The sequence below is a fragment of the Vombatus ursinus genome, unplaced genomic scaffold, assembly GCF_900497805.2.
Source record: "Vombatus ursinus unplaced genomic scaffold, bare-nosed wombat genome assembly UNPS02009132.1, whole genome shotgun sequence".
Classification (NCBI taxonomy): domain Eukaryota; kingdom Metazoa; phylum Chordata; class Mammalia; order Diprotodontia; family Vombatidae; genus Vombatus; species Vombatus ursinus.
In genome coordinates, this window is record NW_020948910.1 from 11,263,157 (window position 1) to 11,287,074 (window position 23,918).

At 38.0% G+C, this 23,918-nt stretch overlaps 1 protein-coding gene across 2 annotated transcripts in view; it reads left to right on the forward strand.

The window, feature by feature from the left end:
* Positions 1 to 319: 319 nt before the first annotated feature.
* Positions 320 to 23,918, forward strand: part of PERP (PERP, TP53 apoptosis effector) — a 34,412-nt gene continuing 10,813 nt past the window's right edge. The window contains exon 1 of one of the 2 annotated variants that reach the window (XM_027850640.1): positions 320 to 661. In XM_027850640.1, coding sequence (XP_027706441.1) covers positions 442 to 661 — 220 coding nt within the window. In that variant the 5' untranslated portion in view covers positions 320 to 441. Of the gene's footprint in view, positions 662 to 14,858; positions 15,248 to 23,918 lie in introns of those variants that run through there. The other variant, XM_027850639.1, reaches the window with a different exon arrangement.

Consider the following 23,918-nt stretch of genomic DNA (forward strand, 5'->3'; position numbering starts at 1 on the left):
CCTCTGTTTTTATGTTGCTTCCTGTCTCCAGGTGTACAGAGGCAGGGTTACCTAGTATTCCCTGCAGCAAGGGTTAAATTGCTGTTCTTTTCGGGGCCCATGGGTGTAATCTAAACCCTACCTGGTTTACCAGCATAAGCCCGCCTACCCAGACTTGTTTGCAGACCTAGACCCAGCCTATCCCTGCCCCCGGGGCAGTTTTGGACCCTCCAGCATCCAGCTTCTGTTCATCTAAGTGATAGGGATCTAGGTGGAGCTGCCACATTGCTGACTACAAAGTCTTTCCCCCGAGCTTTTGCCAAGATTCTCCTTAAACACTTCCCCTCTCCCTTGATAACTTCAGTAGTGCTCAGGACTCCCAGCTGTCCACATCTCAGCTCTCTCCCCGACCTTGGTCCGCTTCCCTCCTTTGGTCTTCAGCTACTTTGAGTGTCGGACACGATGCTGCGCTGTGGCCTGGACTGCGAGCGATGCCGGTGGATCCTGCCCCTGCTTCTGCTGAGCGCCATCGTCTTTGATATCATAGCTCTGACTGGCCGAGGCTGGCTGGAGTCGGAGAATCAATCCCAGACGTCCTCCCTGTGGTGGAAATGCCCAAACGAGGTTGGCCCCAGCGGCACTGGCTCCTTTGAAGAAGGCTGTGAGACCCTTATGCACTATGGTGAGTGTCGATGGGGGGGACTGAGGAAAGGACTAGTTAGCTCTTGCTTCGTGGGACTAAAAGATGAAATTCCCAAAGTGTTTATTTTTCTCTGGAAACCGACACGAATCCCCCACCCCACGCCCCTCACCCATCTTCCCCAGGGATTTTATAAAAGTTTGTGTTGTCTTTTTTTCCCCCTTCTTAAAATTCTGTAGTCTAATACACTCATTCGAAAAGACCTGTCTTTAGTTCTTACCCTACTTTTGAAATATTTGATAACTATTTCATTGTAATTGATTTCTTTTGTAATCCCATGCATTTAGAAATATTATTCTGAGGGAAGTTTATTGGCTTCCTCAGAGGGCTAAAGGGGTTCATGACAAAAAGTTAAAAAAAAGAAAAAGAAAAAACTCTGCTCTAGTTCCAAAGTAAGGAGAACATCGGCAAATCTGAGTTTGGGAGTTTGGGATTTCAACCAATGCTTCCCGGATCTAGCCAGGAGGATGCTGTTTGGCGGAGCAGACAGTTATTTTTCACTCCTAATGCTGCTGCTGCTGCTATTGAGAAGTCGGAGAAAAGTAGTTAGAAATGTGCACTGTACATTTTCTGGGAGGGTTTCTGAAATGTTTTTAAGGCATTAGTGGGGTGATGATTCATGAAGTATCTCTTAATTACTACATATGATTAGTTTAACCAGTGCCACCCCCTCAATACTCCTGTTCATTTCAGCTTGAAATCCATGGTGAGAAGAAATGCCTCGAAAAACAAGGTTTCCTTCCCACTCCCACCCAAATCTTCCCCCCCCCCCGTTTTCTTATTAAAAAAAAAAACTTTTCCAGGGCAATCTCTTATTGATATAATTTTAATAGATTCTTTTGGAATTTGCAAGGTGGAATCATATTAGCTTTTGTTTTAAGGAAGGTTTTTCTGGCTTGCTGACTGAAATGTTCAGGAAAAAAAAGATTTGTATTTAAATCTACAGAATGGCAATTTCTTGAGGTCAGAAATGGCTTTTTTTCCTTTTGTCTTTGTATGCCTTGCTGCCAACACTGTGTCTTGCACAAAATGGTCACTCAGTAAATGCTTATTTAATTGAATTGATTGTAGAAAACAATGCAAATAAATTCTCGTAAGGTAGGTATCAGATCATCTCTATCCTGGCAAAAGTGGAACTCAGAGTTGCCAGTTTTTTTGGATAATAGATATAAAGTTGGGAGGGACATTAGAAGTTATCAGTCCATTAATGATATTTTTATTGTAATTATATAATATATTTAATGTGTAACATATTTAATACATAATTTATTATAATTATATAAATATAATTATAATGACCAAGCTAGTCTTGAAGAAAGATGGATGAGAAAATGCATCTCCCCTCTTTTTCTGTAATAGGGGCTGCCAGTCAATAAATAAGTATTTATTAAGCTTCTGCAGTATGACAGGCATTGTCTGAGGTACTCAGGACGTGAAGACAGAAATGAAACAAGGAGCTTACATTCTAAGAGGGAAAGACCACACAGGCAAATTAACACTGGAAGATTATGTGCTAGCAGTTGGGGTGAATCAGAAAAATACTAATGTAGATGTTGGCACTTAAGCCAAGTCTTGAAAGAGAGAGATTTCAAGGAGTTGAGGGGGTGGAGGAAGGAGAGCATTCCTGGCATGGGGGACAGTCAGTACAAAGGTGCAAAGGAAATAGTGTCCTGAGTGGAGGCAAGCCATGTGTAATAAGACTGGAAAGGGAGGGTTGGATCATCTTGTGAAAAGCTTTAAATACCCTGCAGAGGTATTGATATTTGAGCTTGGAGTCAAAGGGGAGTCATTGGAGTTTATTCTATGGGGAGTGACATGGTCAGACCTGCACTTGAGAAGTCTTGGTGACTGTAGAAAACTAAAATTGGATTGGAGGTGGAAGATACTTGAATCAGGGAGCCCAATTAGGGGTTTATGGTAATAGTCCACGGGTGTGGTAACAAGGGACTAAACTAGATTGGTGGCTGTGTGTGTTGAGAGGAGACAGATGAGAGAGATGTGAAGATATAAATGACAACATTTGGCAATTAATCAAATCCTATGCCTTGATTACAATGGAGAGAAGGTAATAAGCATTTGTCAATCAATCAATAAACATTTATCTAGTATTTATAACATGCTAGGCATTGTGCTATGCACTCTACAAATATTGTCTCATTTGATCCTCAGGTGCTGTTATCTTCATTTTATAATCAAGGAAACTGAGGCAGACAGAGGCAAGAGGTTAAGTGACTTGCCCAGAGTTACATAGCTAATAATTGATTGAGTCTAGACTTGAATTCCGGTCTTCTTGACTCCAGGCCCAGCATGCTATACACAGAGTCATCTAGCTGCCTCAATTATTAGGTACATAAGGTGAATGAAGAATGGAAGATAATACTTAGCTTGAGAACCTGAGTAACTAGAAGGATAATGGTACCCCAACAGAAATAGAGAAATTTAGTAACAGTGTGGATTTTGGGGGAAAGATAATGAGTTTTGTTTGGGTTATATTGAGTTTGGGATGCCTGTAGAGCTCTGAGCATGGGACGTTACATGTATTATTAGACATAAATGCCAGAGACATAAATGACTCAGATCATTTGACTTCAAAACCAGTGCTTTTTCCAGAATATCACACTACAATCTTAGATGTAAGCCACAGAGCTGAGATTTGAACCTAGGTCTTCTGCTTCAAACCATTTTTTTGAATTACCATCAATCTACAAGAATTTATTAAGCATCTATATTACCTGCCAGGCAACAACGATATAAAAGATATAAAGACAAATATGAAATGGTCCCTTTCTTCAAAGGAACATATATTCATAAGCATACATATAAATGCATGCCAAACATAACATTCAAGTAGAACTGTGATCTTATCAATTTGGGATTTCCTGCCAAGTATGTAGTTTGCAACCCATCCACCCAACTTGTCAATGTTCTCCCAAAAATTTGCTATGGTGAGTTGTCCCAACACATTGGAAGCCTTCTTAGCTTTTCTCCAGTCATTGCTTTTCCAAAAATATGTCCATTTGTTGGTCATTGGACAGGGATCTCACATTTAGAGTACCAAAGTCAAACTGAAATTTGCTTATGATCTAAAAACTATTGATTGATTAAAAAAACAAAACCAAACCTCCTCTGATTCTTAGCTATTCTCCATTGTCATTGCAGAACTAGAGGAGAACTGCACAGGACTGAAGCCCATTTAAAAATTTTTCTTTGTTTTAAGAAGATGGGCTGTCATCCTCTCCATCTCATTCCAATTTTATCACCAGCTGACAGCCTACTTGTGAGGTACCCCTCCCTAATTAGCCATGGTGATCCTCAGAAAACAGGCTCACTCTGTTCCTGGGGCCATTTTTGAGTATCCTGGAGCCTTTCCAGCATGGTAGAACCTGCCAGAGCTTGTGTTCCACTGGCATAGCTTTCAAGAACTCTAGGTCACCTCCATACCACTGAGTCAATGGAGTAGGACTTTGTGACAAATACTAAATACATACAAAGTAATTGTGGGAGTGGAGAGGACTAGAAACTGAGGGGACCAGAGAAGGAGGAAGGGAAGAGAGTAAGTATTTCTGTAGTACCTACTTGTGCCATGCACTGTGCTAAGCATTTTTTTATAAATATTATCTCATTTGATCTTCACAAAACCCATGTGAAGTAAGTCCTTTTATTACAACATTTTACAGATAAGAAAACTGAGGCAAACAGAGTAAGTGACTTGCCCAGGGTTAAATAGCTAGTTTCTGAGGCTAGTTTTGAACTCACATCTTCTTCACTCCAGGCCTGGCACTCTCTCTACTGTGCCACCAGTTGCCTCATCAATCAAGAGAGACTTCCTGTGGGAGGCAGCATTTGAGTAGAGATGTGAAGAAGGAATGGATTGCATTCTAGGCATGGGAGACACTCAGGGCAAAAGCATGGAGATGGGAAATGAAATATGTATATGGAACAGCAAATAGTCTAGTTTGGTCACAATGTATAATAATGTGTAATAAGCCGTGAAAGATAGGCTGGATACAGGATGTGAAGGACTACTAAAAATGGAGGAGCTTGTATTTCATCAAAAAGGCAAAACAGATCCATTGGAGTTTCTTGAGCAGGAGGCAATGTGGTTTGATCCACACTTTAGCTATCTTACTTTATCAGTTCTGCAGAGGATGAAGTGTAGAGGGGACATATTGGACAATGAAAGACTAATTAGGAGACCTGTAAAAATATAGGTGAGAGGTAAGGAAACCCTGCCTAGGATGGTGGCTGTGCGAGAGGAGGCAGGTGAGCTACATTGTGGATGTAGAATCAACACTACTTGGCTACTGATTGGATGTGAAGGGTGAAGGAGAGCAAAGAATCAAGTATGATGCCAACATTGTCAACCTATTCGACAGGAGGCATAGGGGTCCTCTCATCAGAAATAAAGAAGTTTGAAAAGTATAAGATTTGAGGCCAGGGGAAGATAATGAGCTGTGTTGTGAACACATTGAATCTGAGATGCCTGCAAGATGTCAGTTTCATTTACAAATGCTCTCAGGATAATCTAGCTTGGTTAGCATTCGTGCCAAAATTTCTGTGGGTTCATTTTTTCCTTTCCTGTTTGTGATCTTCGTAATCCTCCTGTATAATGTATGGGAAATTAGCATGCTCTCTTAATTGGTGTTGCCTTTGGCTACCATGTCACTCTGTTTAGAAAAAGTGATATTATCATCATCAAGCAAATATAGTACTAAACTAAAATACACAACTGGCACAGTACCTACAATCATAAAGGGAAAATTAACAAAAAGTCATGGATGATAACACAACAATTGGAGAATACTTTAATGTTTAATGAAAGCTGCCTGAGTCTGACAGAAAAATAAAAAGGGAAAATGTGGAACCGAAGGATTGGAGAATTTAGAGCTAAAAGACTTATGGCATCTTCTGAATGAGAATTTTTTTTTTTAGGCAATTGGGGTTAAGTGACTTGCCCAGGGTCACACAGCTATTAAGTATCAAGTGTTTGGTCTGAGGCTGGATTTGAACTCAGGTCCTCCTGACTTCAGGGCTTGTGCTCTATCCACTGCGCCACCTAGCTGCCCCCTGAATGAGAATATTTTTAAAAAATACATATTTTTCAGTATTTTGAGGTACATTTACAAAACTAGACCATACAAAGAAATTATAAGTAAAAAGAAATAAGCAGGATACTGAACAAATCTTTTACAGATGATAATATAGCAAAATGGTAATTAATATAAGAAATATAAAGAATAGATTCAAAGGGAGATTTAATAATGAGTGGGTCAAATAACAAATCAGAAAAAAAATTACTCTTTGTAAAATGATAATAATTAGACCACATACCAAAATTTCTGGTTGTAGCTAAATCAGTCAGAGGTAAAATCATATCTCTATGAATATGAATTAATAAAATGGGAAAAAAAAGATGAATCAACAGAATATGCAATTTTTGAAAACTAGAAAATAAGCAAACTACAAGTAAGCCCAAAAAAGGAAATTTAAAAAATTAGAGGAAAAAAGATAAATTGGAAACCAAAAAGATTATGGAATTACTGAAAAAAACTAAACACTAGTTCTTTGAAAAGTCTGTTAAAAATCAATTAGCTAATTTAATTAGAAAGAAGAATGACTTCCTCAACAGATAAAAGGTCAAAGGATATGAACAGACAACTCTCAATGTTGGAAACCCAAGCTATCAGCAACCATATAAAAAAAATACTCCAAATCACTAATAATAAGAAAAGTGCTAATAAAACAAATTTGAGATTCTGTTGTAAATCCAACAGATTAAAAAAGGTAGCAAAAAAAAAAAGGAAAATAAAAGTCAATGAACTGTGTATACTCTTTGATCCATCAATACTACTCCTAGGTTTGTCTTTCACAGTCAGAAAGAACCCGTATGTACAAAAGTATTTAAAGTATCACTTTTTGTTATCAATTAATCAATAAACATTTATTAAGCTCCCACTATGTGCCAGGCATTGTGATAACCACTGGTAATATAAAAATGGGCAAAAGACAGTCCCTGCCCTCAAGGAGCTTACAGTGTTATAAGCAAAAGAACTAGAAACAAACATCCTATATATACCAAAATCTTTTGGGGCCTTTTCTCAGCTTCTATAGCATTTGATATTACTGATCACCTCTCTTTTTGTATTTTCATGACTGCTTTCTCTTGGTTCTCTTCCTACCTATCTAAACATTGCTTCACAACATCCTTTGCTGTTTCATCCTCCATCTCACAACCCCTAACTGTGGGTATAAACCAGGCTGTTTTCCTTCTATGGACTCTCACTAGGCAACCTAATTGGCTTAATAGATTTAATTATCATCTTTATGCAGATGGTTCCTAAATCTATATACTGAGCTCTAGTCTCTCTCCTGAGTTTCATTTATGATGTATCACCAACTACCTATTTTATATTTTTCTAGTTTTTCATTTTCATTTTTAAATTAATAAGCATTCATTTTTTCTCTTTCCCACCTTCTCGTCCTCCAATAAAAAAAAAGGAAAAACTGAACCCTTCTGACAAATAAATATGTATAGTCAAGCATAACATTTATGTTTGGCTGTGCCCAAAAATGTTTCTTTCATTTTGCATTTTAAGTCTATGACTTCTCTGTCAGGATGTCAGTTCATCTCTCAATAAAAATTTATTAAGTGTCTACTATTTGCCAGGCACTGTGCTGAGTGATGGGGGATTCAAAGAAAAGCAAAAACCTATCCCTGCCCTCAAGGAGCTAACAATCTAATGGGGGAGACAATATGCAGCCAACTATGAACTGTATACAGGATTAATAAGAAATAAACAAATGAGGGAAGGTACTAGAATTAAGAGAGATATGGAAAGGCTTCCAGTAGAAGGTGGGATTTTAGCTGGCACTAGAAGGAAGCTAGGGAAGCCAAGAGGTAGGGAAGTAAAGGGAGAGCATTCCATGTATAAGGGACAGCCAATGAAAATGCCCAGAGTCAAAAGATGTGGTGTCTTGTTCAAGGACTAGCAACAAGGCCAATGTCAATGGATGAAGGAGTGTGTGTGTGTATGTGTGTGTGTGAAGGGGAGAGGACATATATAAAGTATAATGAGACTGCACAGGTGTATGGGAGTGTTGATTACCAGGGGCTTTGAATGCCCAAACAGGATTGTGCATTTTATTCTGGAGGTGATAGGGAGACACTAGAGTTTATTGAGTGGAGGTGACATGATTGGACCTGCACTTTAGGAAAATCACTTTGACAGCTGAGTGGAAGATGGACTGGAATAAGGAAAGACTTGTGATTAGTAGACCAACCAGTACACTACTGCAGTAGTCCGGGTATGAAGAAATGAGAACCTGCACCAGGGTGATGGCAGTAGTAAAGGAGAGAAAGAGGTGTATTTGAGAGATGTTACATAGGTAAAATTGACAGACTTTGGCAACAGATTGGTTATGGAGGCGGGGTGTAAGAGAGAGTGAGGAGAAGATGAGAGGTAGCTTTCGAGTCTGGGTGACTGGGAGGATAGTGGTGCCCTCAGTAGTAATAGGGCATTTTCGAATGGGGGAGGTTTGGAGGTAAAGAGTTCAGTTTTGGACATGTTGAGTTTAAGATGTCTAAAAGGCAGTTGGTACAAGATTGGAGTCAACAGAGAGGTTAGAGCAGGACAGGTAAATTTGAGAATCAGCAGCAGAGAGATGTTAACTAAATCCATGGGAACTGATGAGATCGTCAAGAGCAGGAAGAGAGGGGGGGCCAGGAGGGATCCCTGTGGGATACTCATGGTTAGCAGGCATTACCTGAATAAAGATCTAGCGAAGGAGACTGAGAAAGAATGGACTGATATAAGTAAGAAGAAAACCAAGAAAGAGTCGTGTGGTAAGCATGTTCCATCATTAGTTCCCTGGAATTGTTGTTGGTCATTTCATTTATCAGTGTTCTTAAGTTTTTCAAAATTGTTTGTCTTTTTAGTGTTTTTATTGTATAAATTATTCTTCTTGTTTTGCTCTCTTAGATTTGCATCATTTCCCAGTCTTCCCAATTTTCTCTGAAAGAGTTCCTTTTGTCATTTCTTAAGGCACAATAGTATTGCATTACATTCCCATACCATCATTCATTTAGCCATTCTTTAATTGATGGGTACCTCTTTAGTTTCCAGTTTTTTTGTGACTACAAAAAAAAAACCCTGCTGTAAATATCTTCATATATATAGGTCCTTTCTCATGTTATTTAAGCTTTTCACATTATATGTAGACCTAGTAGTGGTATTGCCAATTTAATGATTTTGGGTTCAGAATGGCTGGGCTATTGTATATTTCAAACTGGATGTCCCATGGGTATCTCAAACTTACAATCCCAAACTAAGCTCATTATCTTTTCCCAAGAATCATATCACTTGGAGTTTTGAACTGATCTAACCATTCTGGAGTACAATTTGAAACTATGCCCAAAGTACTATAAAACTGTGCATACCTTTTGACCCAGCAATACCACTCTAGGTCTGTATGCCAAAGAGATCAAAGAAAAGGGAAAAGGACCTATTTGTACAAAAATATTTGTATAGCAGCTCTTTTTGTGGTGGCAAAGAACTGAAAATCAAGGGGATGTCCATCAACCAGGGAATAGCTGAACAAATTCTAGTATAATATTGTGGTGGAATACTATTGTGCTCTAAAAAATGACAAGCAGGATAATATCAGAAAAAACCTGGAAAATCTTATATGAACTAATGCAAAGTGAAGTGAGCAGAATGAGGGGAACACTGTATATGGTATCAGCAATACTGTGACAATGATCAACTGTGAAAAACTTAGCTACTCCAGTCAAGACAATGATCCAAGACAATTCCAAAGGATCCATGATGAAAAATGCTACCCACCTCCAGAGAGAGAGAACTGATAAACTCTTGAGTGCAGATTGAAGTATACTTTTTTCACTTTCTTTATTTTTCTTGGGGTATGTGTGTGTGTGTGTGTGTGTGTGTGTGTGTGTTCTTTTGCAACATGGCTAACATAGAAATATGTTTTGCATAACTTCACATGTGTAATTGATATCATATTGCTTGCTTTTCAATTGATGGGAGAAGGGCAGGTGGGAGGGAAAGAATTTGGAACTCAAAATTTTAAAAAAATGAATGTTAAAATTTTTTTAATGCAATTGGGAAATATCTAATGAAATAAATAAAAAATATTTTTTAAAAACTCATATCACTTCCAAACTTTACTATTTACATTAATAATGCCTTCAGCATTTGCAAACCTCAGTGTTATCTTTGACTCTTTATTCTCTCTGACCCTGAATATCCAGTCAGTAGCCTACCCTAGCTGATTCTGTCTCTACAATATCTGTTCCTTCTGTCCCCTTGATTCTACTCTGATAGTTCAGGTCTTCATCATCTCTTGCCTGTGTCACTGCATCAGACTACTAATGAATCTCTCTGCCTCCAGTCTCTCTCCTTTTCAATCCATCCTCCAGCTGCTAAATTAATTTTCCAAGAGTGCAAGTCTGATCATGTCACTACTCCATGAATTCCAGTGGTTCTCTATTGCCAGTAGAATTAAATTTAATTTCCTCTGCTTGACTTTTAAAGCCCTTTACAACTTGGCTCTAGCCTCCCTTTTTAACCATATTGTATACTATTCCCCCTTTTGCACTTAAAGTTCCAGCAAAACTGGGCTTCTTGATGTTACTCACATACAATGCTTTATCTCCATGAATGTCCCCTCTGTCTAGAATGCATTCCCATCTCACTCCTGATTTTTGGAATCCCTCATTTCCCATTCATTTCCTCCAAAACTCTGTTCAAGCACTATCTTTCACTTAAAGCCTTTCCTAATCTTCCAAGCTGCTAATGTCCTTTTCTCCCCCCCGAAAAAAAATTTACCTTGTATTTGTTAATATATTTATCAACATACATGTTGTTTCCCTCCATTGAATATAAGCTCCTTGAAAAACCAAAACATATGATTGTATATAGGAATAAAGTGGATCTGATTCATTTTTGTTCTTGTATCCCCAGCACCTAGCATAGTAACTGGCACATAATAGGTGTTTAATAAAATGCTTGTTGATTGATCACCACCCAGCCCTTTGGCAAACTTGTACTAGAGCCCAGTGCACAAGACTTGGGATGGAGTACAAGCACAGATATTTAGCAAATTTTTCAGTCACAAAACTTCCCTAGAACCACATTATTCTGCAAGGAAGAGTTGTCACCTGGCTTCCTTTCCCTCTTTTGTTTGAAAATAATCAACTGTTGTAGTATATGATCGTGATAGAATATTACTGTGCTATAAAAAATGATGAGCAGGTGGATTTCAGAAAAACCTGGACCTATATGAACTGATGCAAAGAGAAGTGAGCAGAACCAGGAGGACATCATACATAGTAACAGCAATACTGTGAGATGATCAACGGTGAATGATTTAGCTATTTTCAGCAATATGATGATCCAAGATAATTCCAAAGGACTCATGATGAAAAATGCTATCCACCTCCAGAGGAAGAACTGCTGGAGTCTGAATGTAGATCACAGCATACTATTTTTCACTTTCTGGGTTTTTTTTTTTTCATTTTTTTCTTTTCCCTTTGGGCCTGTATCTTATTTTACAACATGACTAATATGGTAATATGTTTTGCATTATTGAACATATATAACCTGTACCAAACAGCTTACTGTCTTGGTAGGGGAGGGGTGGGGAGGGAGAGAGAAAATTTGGAACCCCCAATTTTTTAAATGAATGTTAAAAATTGTCTTTACATGTAACTGGGGAAAATACACAGTTAAAAAAAAGAAAATAATCAATTATATATCCACAATATATGACCCAGTTTAGGAACAACAGCTGAGAGACTTGTGCTCTCTCTGTTTTTATGTGTGGCACCTGGTGAGTTGTAGAGGACCAGATATGGAAGCAAAGGAAGACCATGAAGAACATGCCAGTCATAGCCAAGGTAGCTTCCAATAAGAGAAGGAAGGGAAAATCTGATGCCCTGGTGAGGGTTATTTGTATCAGCTTCAGCTTTTGAGTTCTTAGAGATCAGCTGTTCTACTTCTTTATTATGACAACAGCACTGATGGAAGAGGAGAGCTTTCCATGAAGGGCTAATGTGGCCAAAAGATTTGGTCTGTAGAGTCTTCTTGTGGGGATCTACCAGAACAGAAAGATGAGTGAGGCCAAAGCATAGTGACAACCAGATGGGGCAACTCCTGAAGTTTGGGGCAGACCTCTTTGAAGCTTAAAAGAGTCATTCTTAATTAAGATTTTGGGAATCAGGGTAGACATTCCCAGACTATAGAGAATGGGTCAATGTTTTGTATTCCAAAATGACCAGGCTAAGTTCCTATTTAACTCTATACCCTTCTTTGTCACCTATCAGGATGGTGAACTGCATTTCCAGTTGGATTAATCCACTACTCTGGAACTCAGAATGAGTTAATATCAAGGCTTATAGTCAGAATAAGAATTTTAGGCAGGAGGAATCCAAGGAGAGTATATTAAGTATCCTGTAGCTAGAGATGAGAACCAAAATTAACTGTAAGAATCTTTGTAAATTTTACCAATATTCACTTTTTAAAAACTGATTTACTTTATTTCTATCTTCAATTGTATGTTCTCCTGTTTTGTTTTATTTTTATTTCTCCCAGACTTATAATTTCATTAATATAAGGAACGCCCCATGAGGAAACTACATCTTCTAATGCAGCTCAGTACTTGGCTCTGCAGCTTAGAATGGGACACCAAGAGGATAAGTTTGTGACTCAAGATCACAATCAGTATATATCAGAGTTGGTATAACAATTTATTGCTGACTGAGGCCAGTTCTCTATCCACTATACTAGTGGTTCTAAAAGTGTAATCTGGGGAGTACGGGGGTCCTGCATACTTTTCAGTGGGACTGTGAGGTCAAAACTATTCATAATATCTTAAGATATTTTAATTTCTAACTGTATACTTTGATAAATATAACTCCCATGAATTACCCTTTGGCATCTTCAATAATTTTTCTTTTTTTTTGCTTTTTGGTGAGGCAATTGGGGTTAAGGGACTTGCCCAAGGTCACATAGCTAGTAAGTGTTAGGTATCTGAGGCTGGATTTGAACTCAGGTCCTCCTGACTCCAAGGCCAGAGCTCTATTCACTGCACCACCTAGCTGCCCCATCCTCAATAATTTTTAAGGGGACTGAGAACAAAAAGTTTAACCACTATATGGTGGTTCAAATACATTTCACATTCCACTGTGGTACTTAATAATAAATCCCCTTTTTACTGGAGCACAAATTAACACATTCTTAAAACAATAAGCCATTGCACATATTATACTGTTCCAAGAAGTAAAGTCAATTTTACAGGACTTCTGAATAGATATTTCATGTTTACTTTAGATTCTTACTATTTATCAAGGTAACTCACAAAATCCAGATCTTTTGGGCAATCAGGTATGGCTCTTTACTTCCTTCAAGTTCAGAATGATCTTCCTGGGTTTTTGGCTTTTCCTTTGAGAAGCAGTGTCATTGAAGGAAGGGAGCACCTCCCAATAGGCAGCTGACACTCAAGAATTCCAGACCTGTGGAACTCATGGGGTTACCTCCAGGGTTGGAAATGTCCATTTCTCATGATTGCTGTTTGGTGTCTTGGGATCGGTCAGAAAACAGTACAAAAGTGAAGAGGCATCCAGGGCCTAGAGGTCTAGTCTTGGGTTCCCCTAGGTGAGACATCTTCTCATTGCCATTGCTGCCGGGGGTAGAAGATAAATCCCTTCCAGGGGATTTTCTAGAAATCTAAGGGAAAGCTACTGCTAAGTCTGTCTGGAAAGGGTGGCTCCAAAAGAGAGGGGTGGAGCCTATTTACAACTCTCAGAGCTACCTGAGTCTCTTTCTGGCTCAGTCATCAATTATCTAATATAACCTTTCTTGTCATAAGGACCAGTATAGAGTTGGTACATTATCTCAAGGTGCAGCACATCTTCCATAACAAGAGGCAAACCCTCAGAGACAGTACATGTCCAATTTCATTCCCTTCAACATGTGTTTTTGAAAATAAATCTTACCATTTTATTTATTTTAAATATATTTTATTCATATCTTTTTAAACATCATTTTCATTTTTACCATCCCAGAGAATCATGTATGTAATATATTTACATATACACACATACACACACATGTATACATATATGTATATTTGTGTATATATATGCATATATAAGTTTGTATAAATCTCCTTTTAATTAATACCTGCTAGACAAGGCAGCTTCAGGGTTAGAAAGGAAGAAGAAAGCAAATGATTGAACTTCCCTTGGCAGAGAGGTCTGAAGTGTAAGGAATCTCAGAAAATCATCAGGCATGATGGCAGCTTACTACCCAAAGGGGACATGTAAGTCTGAGATCCTGGTTTGCTTTTGTGTTTTTTACGTAACAGGTGGCCTTCTTCTGCCTGTGGTACCATACCTCTAATTATGGGTGTTTCATCTGATGTTTCAGAGAAGGATTCTTTTCCCCTAACTAAATCTGGTCTCCTTTACTTCTACTTATGCCATTGAAATGGAAGGTCAAGAAAGATGAGGATGTAAAAATAGCTTTTGAATTTGACAGTAGCATGATATTCCATGACCTTAGTAAGGATTTAAAGGGTGAAGAGTCTGGGTGGCAGACCCACGTCCAAGAATAAAGCTCTAAACTAACAAGAATAAGCCCCTGAACCTAACCACAGCCTCAGAAATGCAAAGAAACACAAACTGTGACAGGATTGCTCCCTGGTTCTCAGATGAGCTATTGCAGATGTTAGGTAAAGGGAGAAGTATTGAAGGAGGAAAGAGTAAGCATGAAAGGCTTTGTGGTCAGCAACAAGGAAGCCCCACAAGGAAGCAGAAATATATGGTAAAGATATTTTTGCCTTTTCATAAAGCCATTACTACCTGGCTAGCCATCCTCTCTTTTATGCCTTTAGAGTCATAGAATACCTTTTCTTTCTAATCAGGAATGTCGAGGAGCCTTCCTCATCTGTGTTCCTACATTGCCATCTATCTGCATGTGTGTGAAAACACAGGCTTAGTTCCTGATTTTACTGTGGAAAGGATTAAATCATGTTCTCCCGTCACTGTATGTAATTTGAACCCTGCTTGACTTTAGCCTATCCCAGCCTGAGAGCTCACCTCTGGCTTTACAGGTTCTAGCCACTGTTCTTAGTCATTAGGAATCTAGGTGGGGCTTCCTTGTTGCTGACCACAGAGCCTTTCACGCTTACACTTTCCTCCTTAAATACTTCCCCCTTTACCTAACATTATCAGTAGTGCTCAGAACTCCCAGCTGCCCACTTCTCTCTTCTTTCTGGAATTCTGTCCTTTCCTCCTTTGACCTCAGCTCCCTGGAGTATCAGACAAAATGCTGCGCTGTGGCCTGGCCTGTGAGCGTTGTCGGTGGATTCTACCCCTGCTTCTGCTCAGCGCCATCATCTTTGATATCATAGCACTCTCTGGAAGAGGCTGGCTGGAGTCCGATGACAGTTCTCAGACTTCCTCCCTCTGGTGGACATGTCCAGGTGACACTAACTCTGGGGGCACTGGCTCCTATGAAGAAAACTGCAGGAGCCTTATGGACTTTGGTGAGTGGGCTGGTAGCTGGGGAAGGCATGGCCCCATTGTTCAGGTGAATAGCTCTTGACTCAAGTAAGACACAGATTCCACTCCAAGAATTTTCCCTTTCTCCTCTTTCCTTCTTAAAAATGGTTTCTCAGGCCAAGTTCTCACAAGTATAATTTCAGCAGATCCTTTAGTAATTTAAAAAGGTGAGATCATGTTAGCTCTTGTTTTAAGAAATGCATTTCTGACTTCTGCCAAATTCTTTGTTTGCTTGTGAGTTACTTCAGAGCGGCCTGGGTTTTTCTGACTTGTCTTTGTATACACTGATCATAACATAATGCTTTGCACAGAGTAAATGCTTAATAAATTCATGTTCATTTCATGTAGGAAATGAAATGCAAATTGTGTAAAGCAGTTTTCACAGTTACTCTAATGGTGACCAGAAGCTCAGTGATGGCAAGCTTATGGATCATAGATTTAGAGCTGGAAGGAAACTTTGAGGTTCACAGATCCAAGGTTGGGGTGTGGTGGAGTTTAGAAGACATCTAAAGGTTTGGCAGGAAGAAAACCCAAGTTGAGAGAACTTAAGTGATTTGCCCAAGGTCATACTCGTTACAAGTTTCAAAACCAGAAAACCAGAAATCGTGCAGTGCAATACCCTGGCATCCCCTTTCCTAGTGTACAATATAATTTCTACATGCAAGTATTTCAGTACTGAAATCAATCTGTTATCTCATGAATGTGGGTATTCCCTCCAGTTTTTGTAAATCCCAATGAATGCTTAATTGATTGCGATAACAAAGGAAGCAAAGCCTATGTTTTTCCAAGCTATTCACTTTACCAGTTGAGAATGGCACCATATGTGTCAAGGATTTATAAGATGATATTGTTCAATTTGTCAGTCTAAAAACAGCCTCAATGCTTATTGTTGTTCATTTGTTTCAGTCATGTCTGACTTTCATGACCCCATTTGGGGTTTTCTTGGCAAAGATATTGGAGTGGTTTTCCATTTTCTGCTCTACAGTTCATTTGACAGATAACGAAACCGAGGCAAACAGGATTAAACGACTTGCCTATGGTCACACAGCTAGTAATGTCTGAGGCCAGATTTTAACTCAGAAAGAGGAGTCTTCCTTACTTGAGGCCTGGCACTCCAATCCACTGAGCCATCTAGATGCCCTAGCCTTAGTGCTTAAATGCTACTTAATCGAGGCTAACACAAGGCCTTCATAACCATAGGCTGGTAACAGTAAAAACAAACAAACAAGCAAACAAACAAACAAAACCGTTCATGTCCTTTGCCATTGCCAGTTGTGACTGCTCAATTTGGATATCCCTAAGTCTATAATACCAGGGCTTCTTACCAGATCATCTTTATTGAAGATCTTATTTGTTTACTTCCTATACAAATATTTAGAAGACCCTCTTGTATAATTCCTTCAAAGGGATCCTAGGATCTTTCAGGTAGGGGACAAATAGGGAAAAGTGGTAAAGCTAGGGATTGATTGGAGTCTGCACTTTGCTAAATGTCTGTGCTCTTTCCTTTAAGACAAATATTTTTAAATGTTTTCCTAAAAACAAACTGAAACCCTTACTAGCACCTCTGCTTCAGACAGAGGAATAAATTCCTTTGAAATAATATAATAACATCCTAGTTAGAATTTTAACTTTCTGAGAGATGAAGAGATCTGATGGACCCCCAATGCAGACCGAGACATATTGTTGGCCGTAGTACAACGTGGGAATTTGTTTTGCTCCACTATGCCTATTTGCTTCAGAGGTTTTGGTTTTCTTTTTGGTTGGCAAGAGAGGCAGTGGTGAGCTAGAAGGGAGTGAAAAAAGATTTTTAATTGAAAAAAAACAAGCGAAAAGGTTTTCAAAGACATTTAGCTACAAAGGCTAACGGTGAACAAAAACTATAGTAACCTGCTTAGGAAAACAGAAAAGCTTGCCAAAGTAAATCTTTGGTATTGGAGTGATAGGAGCCTTGAGAAAACTATCAGGTTCATTCCTGCTTGAGTGTGGCGTGGTTTGATGTACTTTTGCAAAGACCCCTCTGATGAAAGAAGCACAATATTTTTTGTTGTTGTTCTTTAGGGTACTGCTAGATTGAACTTTAAAATTTTTTTTAAACAGGGTGTGGTTGAACTAACCACAGAATGATACTTTGAATACCTTGAACTTTGAGAGAGCATAAGTAATTTAAATTACACATACAAGCATGTGTATACATATTTTCTCAATTGGTTGAAGTTTATAGCCTTTCCCTTTCTAATTTAAAAGGGAAAACTGAGAATGTTTAGAATATACTTGGATTTAGCTTAAAAATTACTCTTTTAGAAAGCTCCATTTTCATTCTGATGCAGTCTTGGAAAAGTGTATCAAAGTCCTTTCTTTATGAAAAACAAGAATAAATTTGCAAGATTGGGTGAAACTTCTACAAGTTTTTGGGTTTGGTTGTTCTTGTTGCTTATACGAAAGGTTCTAAGTATGAACAATGTACCAAACACAGTTTCTACCCATGACTAGGAACAAGTCACAACCAAGAGAAGGAAAGGGAAATGCTCCAAGGGAAAGAGGTAACAACAGGGAGGAGCTTATTTGACTCATCAGAACAAACCTCTGACCAAAGCAGTGCTGTGCCCTGTGTCTCTAGCTATGGGGTCATTTGTATTTGACACTTCCCCTGTCCCCATAATCATTCAACATCACACCTAAATTCACAGTTACCTGAAAATATAGCCATGATGGACAGTACGTATCTTCAAAGCATATAAACATGTTAAATGTCTTCTATTTTTTTTATTAATGAGATTTAAGTTATTGACAACTTTTCCCAGATTAAAGATGAAGCAGTTGACTCAAGTGTTCTTTTAAGTCATTTGCTTCAAAGGTACAATATGATCGGGCATTAAAGAAATGTCAGAAAACAGTCCTAATAAGATGCTATTCTGGTTTTCCTCCCTCTAATTTTAGGTCTTGGTACATAAAAGACAGTATTATGATGGAAAGAGTATTGTACTGGCAGTCAGGCAACCTGGTTCTACCCCTGACTTTTCCACTAACTATGTATGTGACCTTGGATAAGTCACAATTTCCCTGAGTCTTATTTTCCTTCTCTATAAAATTAAAGGATGTTCAATACCTCCAAGTTCCCCTCAAGTCTAACATTCCCAGGACCACAGAATTTTAGAATTTAAGTGACCTCAGAAGTCATTTAGTACAATCTATAACTGAACAGGAATTCCTCTCTACACTATCCTAAAAGTGGCCATCCAGCATTTATCTGAAGACATCTAAATGAAAGGAAATGTTCCTAGGCACCCCCTTTAGAATTTGGAACAGTTCTAATACTATGAGGAAGATTATCCAGACACTGATCCCAGTTGAGCCCCGCAGCCACCGGAGTAATAGGTGGTAACCCTAAGTGCTTCTAATTCTGCCCTCTGGGACCAAGAAAGACAACCCCAGGTAAGTCTTTGTTAGGCTAAATGTCCACACTGTGTTTCTTCAATCAGTCCTTTTATGGCATAGTGTCCAGCCCAATCACCATCCTAGTGACCATTTCCTGATATTCTCAAGCTTATTAATATTATTTGTAAACTATGAGTGATCTCCCAAACTGAATATAGTTAAGTTCAATGGGTCTATCACTTTTTTTAGTTTGGGCACTACTTTTTTGCCTGCCATGTTGAGACCCTCAAGTCCCCCTAGATTTTTTTCACATCTTCCCTATCCTGTACTTGTACACTTTTTGTTTTCGTTTTAACAAGGATAAGACTTTAGACTTAAGCCAATTAAGTTCTAAAAGTTTAGATTCAGTTTGTAAATTTTTTGGATATTTTCTCTGTATTCCAGAATATTACCTATCTTTCCTAGTCTATGATTCTGACCTACCCACATACTCCATTGGTTAGGGTTTCTAAATCTGTGGAAATGGCAATTTTGAAAATATCTCTGTGAGACTGAGAGCTAAGGATGTATCAGTGCTTTTTGATTCCTTATTTGAAATTCTAATTAAGCTTTCAAGAGGCAGACTGGCATAAATGATAGAGAACTGGCCTTGGAATCAGGGAGCTCTAGGTTCAAATCCTTCTTCTGACGCATACAAGATTTTTGACCATGAGCAAGTCACGTACTTTGCAGTGCCTCACACAACTCTCAAAGACTATAAGTTACAGAATAGTTGCTGATCTGCAGTAATGGGAAGAATTTTTGTGCTTAGAATTTCCAATACCATTGAAATCATAGGGAAAAAAATGATTGCTTTTCACCATTTTGCCAGGAGTTCTATCTCAGGTTTATGTACTTAAAAATTTATAACTGTATTTCTATATATGTTATTTTCTTTGTAATCTTATGTATTTATTTTCTGCATTTAAAAACATTATTCTGAGAAGGGGCAAGGCTTTGATAGACAGGATCGAAAAGGAGTCCATGACACACAAAAAGCTTAGAATCCTTGCTTTAACCTCTATATCAATAAACTGCCTGTGGGAAATATGTATGTATTTACTTGAGCAATTGGTCTGCAAATTTACCACAGTGTTGTTTTCTAAATATATCTTAACTAAAACTCAGCTGGTGAAATGTATACAATATGGATGAGTGCATGATTCACATGATATTTAGAATTTAAACCTAAAGTAGTAGTGGTAACGTCTTACTACATCTTACAGCCCTATACAATTAAATCTCTAGTATTAGGGAAACGTATTTGCGGACTTGTGGCATCAAAAAGTCTCAAAATTACTTTCCCAAAGGGATAGGCTCTTCAGCTCTTTGCCTTCTCAGTTTCAGTTTTTATAGAGGCCAAGGTTTTATGAATGATGTTACAGTGAGAACATAAAAAAATGACCTAAAAGGAATAGACGTGAACTGTTTTTTGAAGAGAGAAGGAAATGAGCCTTAATTAGAGGACCCGGTGTTTATCTGTGAAACTACTCAGAGTTTTCTTTGATGCAACTGAACTACTCTCTTTTGAGGAAGGAAAGGACACTGTCATGACTGGTTGTCACATACTATCAATGGAGACATCAATTCTTAACAGATACAAGGAGACATAACACCAGGGCATTTCAAACAACATTAAATACCTACTACGTATATACCAGGCCTGGGGGAGACAAAGACTAAAACAAAAAAGTGTCAGCACTCAAAAAATTTTCATGCCACTGGGAACTTACTGGTATAATTGTTACCATTATTTAAAAAGTCTACCCTTTTACTTACAAAATGCTTGATCATCACTTTCATTAATTATACCGATGAAGTGAATTTGCTGATAAATACACAGTCTACCCAGGCAAAGTGAAGCATAGCAATGATGCTAAGGAAAATAAAAGGTTTAAAAAAAAAACTGAACTGTAATTTGCATTTCTCAAAACATGCAAAAAGAAAAATCTAGTCCAACACACATCCAGATGGTGGTTTGAGTTGTTTGTGTAGACAAAATGCTGAGATGGATTTTAGTATTCAAGCATGCACATACACGGATTACTCTACTCCACCCAAAGTTCCTCCCTTCTCAATCTTCTGAGAAAGGCAAGAACATCAGGTGGATGCCTTATGGGGAATTAATTAATGTTGGATTTAGCTTCTTAAGCAAGCTACTACATGTCAGGGAGGGAAATTATGGAGATGAGTTTGAACCACTCCCTCTTCGTGGGGAAAGAAGGGAGAGTCATTGTAGCTTAGTTAAAGAATACTGAGCTTGGAATCAAACTCTTGAGACTTAATCTCCCTTTTAATAAAGACTTTTTGTATTCTTGGGAAAATCAGAGAATAATAACATTAACTCACTTTTATATAGGATGGCACGGCTTAGAAAGCATGTTATGCTGACTTCCCCGTGGTTAGTTCAATCACTTTTCAGTTGTGTCCAACTCTTTGTGACCCCATTTGGGGTTTTCTTGGCAAAGACACGAGTGGTTTGCCATTTGCTTCTCCGGCTCATTTTAAACTGAGGCAAACAGACTTACCCAGGGTCACAACTAAGTGTCTGAGGCCAGATTTGAACTCAGGTCCTCCTGACTCCTGGGCCAGCGCTCTATCTACTGTGCCACTTAATTGCTCCTCCCCACAGTCACAGGATGGCAAGTGGAAAGTACACTATTTTTAGGGTCAGAAAACCTGGATTCAAATCTTGCCTCCGATGTTCACTATTTCTATAACCTTGGGCCAATCACCTGAGCCTCAGGATTTGAACTCACACCAAGGGTGGGGCCTCCATCTACAATATCACATTGCCTTTCAGCAACATACGAGGATGAATTGCCTGTTTTAGTTTGTAGGTGCTTAATAGGTTAAAAACTTCACTGGTAAATCTGATAATCATCTCAATAGCTGGAATGGATGTCTCACACTTCCCTTCCTAGTGTTCTACAGGCAGCCCTGTATTTCCTCTATGAAGCCACGTCCTCTTCTGAAACCTCAAACATTCATTTTTCCTTGGTTGCCAATGTATATCTGTGGGGCCTAGCATGGATTCTGCCCTGCCAAACATTAAGTAACTTCACTTTTTCTATTATGTTGAAACTCTGATGTTGATTCTGTACTCTTTAGGAGTTAGTATTCAGTTTTGTTTTCTTTTGTAATGGAAACTCCATATACTATTCTACATTCTAGATTTGCTTCACATATTATAAGTGCTCATAGGGTAGCTAGATGGTGCAGTGGATAGATTTTCCAGCTGTAGGTCAGGAAGAGTCATCTTCCTGATTTCAAATCTGGACTCAGACAATTACTAGCTGTGTGAGCCTGAGCAAGTCACTTAACCTTGTTTGCCTCAATTCATCATCTGTAAAATGTGCTGGAGAAGGAAATGGCAAACCACTCCAGTATCTCTGTCAAGAAGACCCCAAATAGGGCCACAAAGTATGGAACATGACTGAACAACGACAATGTGCTCATATAAAATTAAATAGTAACAATGCCAGAAAATGTCATCTCTTCATTAATTAATATCTATTAATATTGCCTATAGATATCTTTTTAAACTGTTCTGATATTGACACGATTTAGTCCTGTAAGATTATCCAAGAATATCATTTGGATGCCTTTTTTGTACTTAGTCTATAATGAAGACATGACATTATGAAATTAGAAAAAGAAAATTAAACTTGGGTGGAGTGTGAGTTGTAAGTTGATTAAGGTAGTAGCATAATAACCAACATTCATTTGAGTAAGAGGCTCTTTGTATTTTGCATTCAATTATCTTTGTTAATGAGTTTAATTAATATTGTCAGCTCCATCCAGCTAAGAGCTCTGCTGAGATCTATTTCTGCCAAATGACATGTCATGAACTGCCAAATGGACATGTAAAACTGGATGTCCTGTAGACATCTCAAACTTAATATGTACAAAACTGAAACAATATATTTTCTTACAAACTTATCTCTCTGAACTGTATTTCTGCCAAGGATACTACCATATTCCACTCACCCAGATATACAATTGAAAACTTGAGGATAGGGATTATTTTACTTTTGTATTTGTACCCACAGTCCCTAGCCCATAGTAGTCTCTTAATAAATGCTTACTGATTGATTAAGTTTCAAAATTTAAATGGAAAGAGATCATAACCTATTGAATTTAACAAAATGTATTAAACTTATTCATGGAATCAAGGAGAGGCTATATAACACCCTACCTTTAGGAAATGAAATTAGCCCTTAATTCTTTTTGGGGGGGTGGGGGATTCATTCTTTTACTGAACGGCCCCAAAGCTATTTAATTAGAAATGATACTTCAGATTTCAGAATCAGATTCTGCTTGTAGTGAAGTAATTGTTAATTTCCATTAAAAATAATGAGATGTTCATTCAAAGATTTTTATAGCAGGATTATATGTAATTGTTAATAAAAGAAACCCTAGAAACAACCCAAATATTCAACAATACGAGAATGTGGTTAAATAAATTGCATATGATGATAAATTGCATATTAAATAAATTAATATGATGGAATGGGAAATGAATTGGTGTAGTGGAAAGAGAGCTGACCTTGGAGCCAAAAAGATCTGGGTATAATTCCCAGCTCTGACAAATTCTGCCTCTGATTCTGGGCAAGTCACTAAATCTGTCACTTCCCTAGGCAGCTCTTTTAGACTATAAATTACAGAGTTAGTGCTGATCTGCTCTGGTAGAGGGAGTTTTCTTATCAGAGGTTCCCTATAATGATGAAATCCCAGATTCATTGCTGATGTTAGAAAGTGACTAATATATTTAGGTATAAAGAATTCAAAGAAATCTGGAAATACATTTATGAAATCATCCAAAATAAGTAAGGAAAAAAAAAGGTAGAACCACATCAATGGAATACACACTACCCATGATTACTTGAGGAAAATTGATTGAGAATGAAAGGTCAAAGAAAACTGACAGGCACTTTGAGAGGGCCGAAAAAATATATATTTTGTCCATTGAAATTAGGTAATTTAAATGTAAATAGCAACTAAACAAATATCATTTGCATTGATAGAGTTGTTTCTGATAAAAATAAAATAACTCCTGAATGGACATTAATACTTTTTAAAAAAATTAGTAAGGGTGTGTGCGCATTTATGTGTATATGTGTTTGTCAAATTAAATGTAGAATTTATGCCTGGAACTTTAAATAAAACAATATAGCCCCCGTGGTAGCATTTTAGCTTCACAGTAGAAAAGAAAAAAATCACCCACTTTATATGGAAATG